Source organism: Solanum tuberosum, unplaced genomic scaffold (assembly GCF_000226075.1).
Source record: "Solanum tuberosum cultivar DM 1-3 516 R44 unplaced genomic scaffold, SolTub_3.0 scf00133, whole genome shotgun sequence".
NCBI lineage: Eukaryota > Viridiplantae > Streptophyta > Magnoliopsida > Solanales > Solanaceae > Solanum > Solanum tuberosum.
In genome coordinates this window covers 528,492-539,355 of record NW_006239056.1, presented here as the reverse complement: position 1 = coordinate 539,355, position 10,864 = coordinate 528,492, and the positions used below count along the sequence as shown (strand labels likewise).

Genomic DNA, 10,864 nt, shown 5'->3' with positions numbered 1-10,864 from the left:
CTGATTGGGCAGGATCACCCTTTGATAGACGTTCTACATCCGGATATTGTGTTTTAGTTGGAGGTAATTTGGTGTCATGGAAGAGTAAGAAACAAAGTGTGGTTGCTCGATCCAGTGCAGAAGCAGAATATCGAGCAATGGCTGTAGCAACTTGTGAGCTAGTTTGGATCAAACAGTTGCTTGGAGAACTGAAGTTTGGAGAAACCGGTCATATGGAACTTGTGTGTGATAATCAAGCAGCCCTTCATATCGCATCAAATCCAGTGTTTCATGAGAGGACTAAGCACATTGAGATTGATTGTCACTTTGTAAGAGAAAAGATACTCTCAGGAGATATTGTTACCAAATTTGTGAAGTCAAATGATCAACTTGCAGATATCTTCACCAAGTCTCTTACCGGTCCTCGTATTAATTACATTTGTAACAAGCTAGGTACATATAATTTATATGCACCAGCTTGAGGGGGAGTGTTAGAATAGAATAGGGAAACACAATCCTACACAAACTAGGAATAGTTTATAGTCTCCTATTTGGTAAGGAATTGTATTATATAGTGTCTATAAATAGGGTTCTCTATGTAATTATTAAAACAACAATTCAATAATATATTCCTTCCTTATATTTCTCACAACTTACATACTTGAGGGAAGTGCAATTGGTCAAATACCCATGAGTTATCCATATTTTATGATGGATAATATGGGTTGATCCATATTTGATCCACTTTTAAGAGACTGCATTACCTTAGCAGGAACATGGGGGACTTACTTTTAAGTGGGACATTGTAACACTTAGCAGGAAACATGGAAGACTGGATATAAAAGAGCTAGGCCTTCAGAATTCCAGTCTTCTACAGAAATGGTTGTGGAGATTTTGCACTGAAGAGCTGTCATTATGGAAGAGAGTCATCATTGACAAAAATGGACTACAAAGTCATTGGTCTACTGAGGAGGTTCTTGGAACATTTGGGTGTAGTGTTTGGAAGACCATCAGAAGACTATGGCCACAGGTCAAAGACAACATCTCACTTAAGGTGGGAAATGGCAGAAAAATTAATTTCTAGAATGATCTATAGATTGAGGAAAAATGCCTAGCAACATTATTCCCAGATATGTTTATACTCAGCCAGCAAAACAAGGACACAATCTCTCAGATGTGGAGCCCTCAGGGCTGGAATTTTTTGTTTAGAAGAACACTTAATGACTGGGAGATAGAGAGGATCATTACTCTATTTCAGATCCTAAATACCTTCCCAGGTACCTCCAATGAGCCAGATAAGCCTATATGGAGATTACAAAGGAAAGGAGTGTTCACAGTGAAGTCTTGTTACTGGAGTAGCAATGCTGGTCAAAGACAAAATAGTAACTTGGAAGATTAAAATACCCCTAAAGGTCTCATGTTTTGCTTGGTTGGTGTGTAGAAGGGCTTGCTTAAAAAGGAAGACAGATTTGTTCAAGATGCTTTATGTGTGATCAAGATGCTAAAGTCAATGGACATTTGTTCCTCCATTGCAAGGTAGCTACCAACTTCTGATGTGTGCTGGGTAACTCCACAGACCACTAAAGGTCTACTAGACAGCTGGAAGGAGATAGGAAGAAGACACTCTACTGAAGACTGGTGGGAGCTAATCCCAACCTGCATTTGGTGGACCTTATGGAAAGAAAGGAAGGCTAGATGTTTTGAGGATAAGAGTAACAACATTAAGAAGATAAGAATGAATAGCATTAGCCTTCTGTATTTTTGGTGTAAACAGGATATGAGAGGGGATATAGAACTCTTTGTTGATTTCATAGGCAATTTGTAATCTCTCATGGGGTAGGTTTTGATATGCTTTGATGAGATTGTAAGTGACCTATGCTCATCATTTTCTGATGATGAGACTTTTGTGAATACACAGTTACCCTTATCTCAAAAAAAGAGACTGGATAACCAAACCATTTAAAATGGGTTGGGTCGAACGAATAACCATAAATTTTTAGTGCCTACTATCGAATTGTTGACTTGGGTATTGGGAGGAGAAGTAGGTCTCCTGCCAACTACGTATTTAGGAATGCCCTTGGCAGCCAAATCAAAGCCCAAGAAGATCTGGAATTCTGTGATTGAGAAGTGTGAAAGAAATTGACTAGGTGCAACACTCAGTACTTATCTCTAAGGGCAGGATCAGCCTTATAAACTCAGTACTTGATGTGCACTGCCAACTTACATGATGTTCTTTTCCCCCATTACAGCTGGGGTTATTCAGAGGAGTGACAAGCTTAGGAGAGATTTCTTATGGCAGGGCCATAAGGAGAAAAAGGGGTTTCATCTAGTCTAGTGGAGCAATGTGCTGCATGGAGAGAGGCAGGGTAGTTTAGGCACTAGGAATTTAAAGTTGCAGAGTAATGCACTCACAATGAAATGGCTTTGGAGATACCCTTAGGAACCCAGGCTTACTAGGCTTACGGGGGAGGTATAATCAGAGCTAAATATGGTGAAGATAATAGGTGGATCTCAAAGGAAGTTCTTTCTCCTTATGGAGTGAGTATATGGAGATCTATACGAACATTCTGAGGATCACACTACTATCAGGGTGTTTAATGGGTGGATGACATCATTTTGGGAGGATAAATGGTTAGGTAATTCTAGCCTTAATGAACACTTTGTAGGCATTTATGCTTTGGACTTGCAACAAGAGAAACCGGTAGATGAAGCATGGTCTCCTCAGGGTTGGAATTTCAGTTAAGAAGGAATCTAAATGATTGGGAAATGGATACATTAGTAGAATTTTACAAAAAAATTTAAAGAGTTCAAAGGGACACAGGAGAGTGCTGACAGACTATGGTGGAAAGAAGATAGTATAGGACTTCTCAGGGTAAGCTTGACATACAAGTTGGCACATTTGGAAAGTGAAGGTACCTATTAAGGTTGCGTGTGTTTCACCTGGATGTTATCCAAAGAAGTGGTTTTGACTCATGACAACCTTAGGTCTTTTTTTCCTAAAACTGGTAACTTGTATTTCACAGCATTAAGGATATGCTGGCCACATCCAAGAAATGAGCTACAAGGAGAAATTAATTCTAAAATTCCTAAGAAGTCCACTGACTGTGGGTTACCTCTCCTATGTAGTTTGCGAGCTATTGCATAGGAGCGGGGGTTTTACCCTGTGCGCACCCAAAGGGTAGCGACTGCGGGTTTCCCTTATCATAAAAAAAAAAGAAGTCCACTGTCCGTTCTTCCTCTTTTATACACTGCTCTTTAAACGATAAACATAATGAAGTAATACAATTCCTTTTGATCTTTCGGATGTAGTTAGATTTGCCTTCAAAAATCTTTTTATTTCTCTCCTTCCATATGTCCCACCAGATGCAGGCTGGTACTGTTTTCCACCACTTTTTTTTACTCTTGCTTCCACCTCTTCCGATTCAACAGTTCAATAAGTTCACAGTATGCTCTGGTATTGTCTATTACTCCCTAGCCAAAAAAAAATGCCTAAATTTGTGATGTTACCCTTACAGTATAAGAACAAATATTTGTTACTTTTTCCTGCCCCCTGACAAAGAGCACATGTAGATGTTATCGGGACTCTCCTCCTCTGCAATGCTTCATGGGTCAGACGTTTTTTTTAATGACCATGTCCATGAGTGAGACATGTTTTCTTCACCACCAACTCATGATGACCTTAGTAAGAGAGCAATTTATATATGTTCATGGTGTTATTAGTGTGGTGAAGAAGCTAATCCAGTTCGTCATCTATTCCTAAATTGAAGGATAACAAACATGCTATGGAAGATTTTCATTAGTCTAAGAGGCATTGCTTGGACAATGCCACAGAAGATTATTGAAGTCTTGTTTAGCTTGGAAGAGGAACGGTGATACCTCCCAGGGAGAATCACACCCCAAAAGTTAGATATTCAGGTGGAAGAACCCAAGGCTATATAAACCCAACATCAATACATTAGTATACCGATGTCAGACTCTCAAGTCTCATACCTTGCAATGAACCATAACAAATAACCACGCACTGCATCTGTAATTAGGTGGAAGAACCCAAGGCTATATAAACCCAACATCAGCACATTGCTATACTGATGGAGGACTGAAGTTGCATACCTTGCAATGGACCATAACCAACCACCAAGCTCTGCATGACGATGGCTCCAGACTAGGTTGATTTTGTTCTACCACAAGTAGGAAGCTCTTTTCCAGGTAGCCATTTCCGACCCAAGCTAGCCTGTGTTTGGCTGTACGCTAAACATTTCTAGCTACGGGCGAACACTGCAATACCGACATCACCATCCATGGCACAGTGGCCACGAAGGGTGGTGGGTGGCTTTGATACCATTGATACAACCTAGGAAGAATCACACCTCAAAAGCTAGTTATTGAGGTGGAAGAGCCCAAAACTATATAAGCTCCATATCAGTTTATTGCTATACCGATGAGGGACTCAAGTCCTTTAGCAATGTCTAGCTGCACAGCAAGCCACATGCACCTGACTCAAAATTGCTACTTGGAAAAAAGCTACCTACGTGTGGTAGAGTGGAAGCTACCCAATGTGGAACCATTGAGGACAATATATGCGGACTGTGATGGATTGTTATGGTTTATTGCAAGGTACGAGACTTATGCCCCACATCGATATAGCGATGTATTGATGTGGGGTTTATATAACATGCGCTTTTCCACCTCAATAATTAGCTTTTGGGTGTGATTCCCTAGGTTGTATCAATCGTATTAGAGCCAACCACCACCATTTATGCCCATCGTGCCATGAATGAGGATGGTGGTATTGTAGTATTCACCCGGGGATAGCAATGCCTAGCGCACACAAGCACATGGGTATCTGACTCAAAAAATGAGTACATGGACAAGAGCTACCTACTTGTGGTAGAGTGAAAGCTACCCAGTGTGGAGCCATCGAGGATAATGGATGCGGAGTGTCATGGTTTGTTATGGTCCATTGCAAGATATGGGACTTGAGTCCCATATTAGTATAGCAATCTACTGACGTGGGGTTTATAGTCATGAGCTCTTCCACCTCTATAGCCAGCTAGCTTTTGGGATGTGATTCTCCTTGGGTTGCATCACAGGAGATGGAACTTTAAACAGAGATATATGGATGATTGTCCCAGCTTGCAAATGGCAGACAATTTGGAAAGAAAGGGATTCCATATGTTTTGAAGACAAATGCAATACAATACAAAAGATCAAGCTTTTTAGCTTTTGGTGTAAATAGAACTACATAGAAGACATTGCTTCAATCATAGATATCCAGATTTTCGTAACGTTTCTGGAGCATATTCTTTCATTTTTTCCCTTGTAAATATGGTCTCAACACAACTTTGATATTGTTTTGATTAAATATACACAAATGTTACTTTCTCAAGGAAAGAAAATATTTAATTTCAAGGATATCAACATTAGTGAACACTTCATCAAAACATTGCGGTAACAAGTACTTTATGCTCATAAGTCATTGTTGTAATTTTTGATAGACCATAAATTACTTTTGGTAAGTTTCATACTAGTTTCCTGTCGTTCTTACCTTTCCTAGTGGGTAAGTCTCTTAGAAAGTGCCCCATCAAAATGTTCTTATTGAAATCGTAAGGTCAAGTGAAACAACTTTATCAAGTAGGCTCAATTTATTTATATTATTTTTTAACTTTTGACGTCTTGTTATTGTTGTTAAAATGCATGACGGATTTTCTCCTGGATTTTTACTTACTCCTAAGATTCAACTGATAATGAAGTTCTGAGCAGCTCAAGCTTTCAATCCTCTTCATATTCAAATTGCATCACCCAAAATCCACTCCCTCATTCCAACAAGATGCAGTGAACAGGTACATTTTCCTGCATCTATTCATTTTCAGGTACAAAGGAAGCATACTGATTTAAGCAGTACAGCTCCTACGTTGAACTTTAAACCCAATTGCAGAAAGATCACGAGGATATATGGAAATTATCCTCTCAAAAACTATTGTAGGTCAAACTAGAATTTCAACTCTCACACAGCATCATCAAGATGCTTCTCCAAAAATCCTCTGAGCGCATTTTTAGCTTTCTCGGGTTCTCATTTTTCATTTAGGTCTAGAAACAGTATGAGTGGCACTATTAGAGTTCCCTGCATCTACACTGCATAAATGTTCCTTCAAATTAGTATCGCATTTGTATTAAGCCATAAGCTAATCTGTTGTCGGAGAGTCTATATCACTTGCTTTGAGTTTTTCCATCTTAGGTAAGCTGTAGGCAATGGATGGTATTACAGATGTTTGGTGGATCAGGAAAGTTTATAATCAAGTATCTTCAATGCATTTGCAACCATATTTGTAAATTGTGAAACCTATGTCAAGGCCTGTCAGACTCAGAGCATACTTGAAAAGAAATGAAACGAAGAAGAAGAAGGGGGGATCAGGATGGTTTATCACCTTAAACAGACTGCCTTTCTTGGTGAGAAAGGATACTCTTCTCCCAATTTCTCAAAAAAATTAAATAGTGAAAAGTTCAGGAGTAAATGCATGTAAAGGATACTCATTAAGTCATCCTTTTATGATCATGGCACCCATACGATCCCAAATAATAAGCTCTAAGCACTATATGCTAAATTATGCAAAGAAAAGAATCATATATGTTTATATATAACCATGTAACTATCACCTCATCCTTACTTATCCAAATATATATATCTTGGTACCTAGAATGACAGTTGTCGCAGACAATTCTTTTGTGAACTTCATTAGCCTAGCCGAATCAGTAGCTCTAGAGCCAATTGATGGCTTCTGTACTTCGTTGGATGTGTGCTCTGAATTTGACGTTGATGATTTCGTCTGGCTAGCAGATGAGCTAGCATTCAGATTGCTTCTACTTTGCAGTTCATCCTAATAGTCAAGGAAAAGAGCTTAATTTATGCTGATGAATTTAAGCAATAGATATATCACATAACCACATACACTGGATATCAGCACTGCTCGTACCTCAAAAGATCCATCTGCCTGTTGGCTTGGTCCCGTCTCACTATCTCTTAGACTTCCATGATTATCTGGAGATCTTATAGTTGAGTTATCCAGTGGGTCTGACCTCCGTGTAATCAGTACTTTGCCAGGGAAACTGCGTCCCTTTAACAACCTGCACCATATCATAGTTTTTGTGATTATTAAAAGTTATAGAAAAAAAAAGGTGTTCTGAATGGAAAAGAATAAGACCAAGTAATCAACATCCTTGACTGTTAAATATTTTTGATAACCAACATCCCTGACTGTTAAATACAAAACATTGTTATTCCAGATGGTTTTTTCTTTAATCAATAAGGATAATATTTTGCATGGTGCTTCTAGTTAAGAGTCAAAGTCGGCACATGTTAACCAAAGAAGTCACTATACTGGCAACGTCCAATAAAAGGACAACAATCAACAAATATGTGTACTTTAGTTCATATTCAGGCTATTTTTGGCTTTTGTCCTTAGCATTTCTTTTTATGTTCAAGGATAAAACAGCCCAACACTTCTAATGTCTAAATCCAACTATTAAAAAACTAAAGAGAAACAAAAAAAGGAGAGATTGACTCTTGCAATGTATTACTGTACATTGAGACTATTAACTTCAAGAAACCCAAAGTCCATATTTCACACATCACTGCCACAACAAATAAGTAAAAGTAACAAGAGCTCCTAGGGAGCTAGGAAGTTTGACAACCTAAATCCAAACTTCAACCTTTACAATCCACAAAAAATGAAAAAAAAAAATACTCAATGCATTTCCCAATGTAAAGACCAACAGACAAATAAAAAACAACAACACAGACTACTAGTGATCAAAGGTTCAAGTCTACCAGTATGTAAGGACGCCTCAGCTGCAAAAATACGTCTCCTCACCCAACTCCATTTTGATCAAATAAAACCTAAGTTTTGCTTAAAGTGTCGAAAATTTGAAACACTCCAAAAGACGACGAAATAGGATTGGCTTGGGAATCTAACTTTTATGTTATTCTAGCATATCACCTTACAAAAAAAATGTATTGAGCTCTTCACTTCCTGTTGATATTTGTCCTAGTAGTAACACAAAAATTCATCAAACTGAACATAGTACTCACAGAGGAAATATAACAAGCTTTACAACCTAAAATTTCTCAATTTTAACTTCCATAAACTACCAAAACGTCATTAAAAGAGGGATAAAATATTAAACACATCTCCAATCACAAATTCAGCATTGAGATCACAAAATTGACATACTCAGTCACTGATCATACCCTCCCCAAGTCCAATTGAGTTGAATTACCTCAAAATGGTACATATAAAAGTGCCGAAAATGGGAAATCTAAGTGATGGGTTTTAGAGAATTATATAGATCTGAATAAGAATAATGATTACCCTTGAACATTTCTGAGAGTTTGATTGAATCTTGAATCAACAGTAGCATTTCGATCTTCCTCTCTGTCGCTCCTCATGGTTTAACTCTAGGTTACCACACCATTGCTGCTCTCAAAACTCTTTTCTTATTGCTTTCAATGGAAGTGATGATTATGGTACACCTGCAACTCAACAAAGGTACAACTTCTTTATGCGTCTTTTGCTCTCTCCAATTTCCACTTCGGTCAGGAAAATGAACGCTACTTGCATTTTATATTTTGGGTAAAAGCAACTATATATTTGTAGTAGTAGATAAGGGCGTTTAAAATCGAACCATAATTGATAAATCAAGTGTAAAAATTAATTTATTGACTTATTGGTATTGGGTTATCGAATAAATTGTTGGATAAATTAAAATTTATAATTTATGGTAAGTTAATAATCTCTCTAAGTTAATATTTTTATTCGATTCCGATTTTGGACAATGGAAAAAAAAATCACTAATTTCGATAAGATAATAAGAAAATATATTTTCAGAATACCCCTTTATAAATATATGACTTACAAATATATCTAAGACAATTTAGTGAAATGTGATTTTATTATATTTATTTTTTTGTTAAAAATTAAATCTAGTAGAAGCTCATTTCTAACTTTTCTTCTTGCATTCAAAAGTTTCATTGTTGTCTTTTCGAACTGCACCATAAAATTGTTGAGTTCTAGATGCATTAAGTGTTCCTTACACGTAACTCCAAAGGTAAAATAATATATTACGATGAATCATACACATACATTGTACTTTATGTATAAATTTTTTATGTGAATTCAATTAATATGACAGCATAATTTAGTAAGACAATTTTTGATATATTCATTGTACTTTATGTATGATAAATTTATTTTTTATATGAATTTAATAAAGGGAAAAGGCATAGATTCCCTCCTGAACTTGTCCCGAAAAGTCAGTTACACGCTTAAATTATCATGGTGACCTATTACACACCTTAACTACTCAAAAGCGAATTTATTACCATCCTGAGACGTGTAACACCACTCTCACATTATGTGGTGTATTACATTCGCTGCCACATCAGCGCTACACCAACGTCATGTCATAAATTATAATTTTTTGTTTTCTTTTCTTTATTAATTAACTTTTCTTTTGTTAACTATATTTTACTCTATCTAATCCCTAATTAATTGTTTTAATTCTCTAATAATTATATCTTCTTCATCACTAATCGTCTAAGCCCACCCATTTTCAATTCTCATTTCATAGGAAAATCATATCCGATCTCATCTTCACTATTGATTTTGTTCTTCACCATATCATAATTTCATATCTACCAGACTAATTAATTGAAAAATCCTGATTAATTGTGATCAATTCATATTAACGTCTCATGAATAAAATTGGAATATTGTATCACTTTTTACTTTGGTTGATATATATTACACACATGTTCTTTTTTTATTATTATTCATTTTGCAAATTGGTGAATTTGACAAACAATACAGCAGCAACAAACCCAATTTATGTTTTATTTGTCTTCCATTTTTTTAATTTTCAATTGATTTTTGTTTGTATTTTAACTGTGAAGGCATTGTTTATAACTAAAACGACTTAAGTCATCTGTGGCCCTTTAAATTTGTTCGTATAATTCATTTAGACACTTTAACAAACCTTGTTTCCTATTAGACACTTCAACCTTAAAAAATAAATATTTATTGAACATTTTTCTGACACTTAATCAAAAACGAAAGTGCGTGTAATACACATGCATATGATGTGGCAAAATAGAAAATCAAATGAAGACACATGGCATTTTATTTTAAAATAATTATAAAAATGAATTTTAAATATAAACAAGTCAAAATCTTAAAGAAAAAGACTTTAAACTTTTAAAAAAAAACTAAAAAAAGGAAAGAAATTATACACCCCGCACCCCACCCCACCGCAAGCCTCTCCTTTTCTTCTCTTTCTCTAACAGTTCCACCATTGTTAATTCTCCATTTAGAAAAATTAGAGGTTTTAACATATATTACGTATGAATTTATCATTTTTATTTTTTTTATGCCTTCTTTCTTATTTCCATTTAAATTGATAGTGTTTTCTTAAAAGATCCATTCTTCCTTTGTTTATTTTGATTTCAAATTTGTTTTTTATTTTTTCTATTTCTACTTCAGTTTGTAAGGAAGAAGGGGTGTGTGGCAGGAGAGGGGAAGAGAGAGAGAAAATATTCAAATAATGATCTTCATTTTTTCCGACAAAGAAGATGTAGAAGGTTTCCATTTTTTCCGGCAAATAAGACATATCTAGTTTTCCGATTAAAGATTGTGGATGGTGATCTCCATACGGAAGTAGACAATGATAAGAATATTAAAAAAAGAAGAAGAAAGCAGGAAATTTGTAAAGAATATAAAAATGGCCATGGATTTGTGAAGAAAAATGGTTGCAGCAGGTGTATGGTCGTGAAGGAGAAGAAAAATAAAAAGATTGTTATTGTTAAAAGAAATAATGAGAAAAAAAAGAGAAGATT

At 36.0% G+C, this 10,864-nt stretch overlaps 1 protein-coding gene across 1 annotated transcript in view; it reads right to left on the bottom strand.

Moving 5' to 3' along the window:
- Positions 1-8,598, bottom strand: part of LOC102580759 (GTPase-activating protein GYP1) — a 21,414-nt gene extending 12,816 nt beyond the window's left edge. The window contains exons 1-3 of the mRNA XM_006351067.2: positions 8,346-8,598; positions 6,951-7,101; positions 6,671-6,854 (exon numbers count right to left, since the gene is read on the bottom strand). Of these exons, the coding sequence (XP_006351129.1) occupies positions 6,671-6,854; positions 6,951-7,101; positions 8,346-8,422 (412 nt within the window). The 5' untranslated portion in view covers positions 8,423-8,598. The remainder of the gene's footprint in view (positions 1-6,670; positions 6,855-6,950; positions 7,102-8,345) is intronic.
- Positions 8,599-10,864: the final 2,266 nt, after the last annotated feature.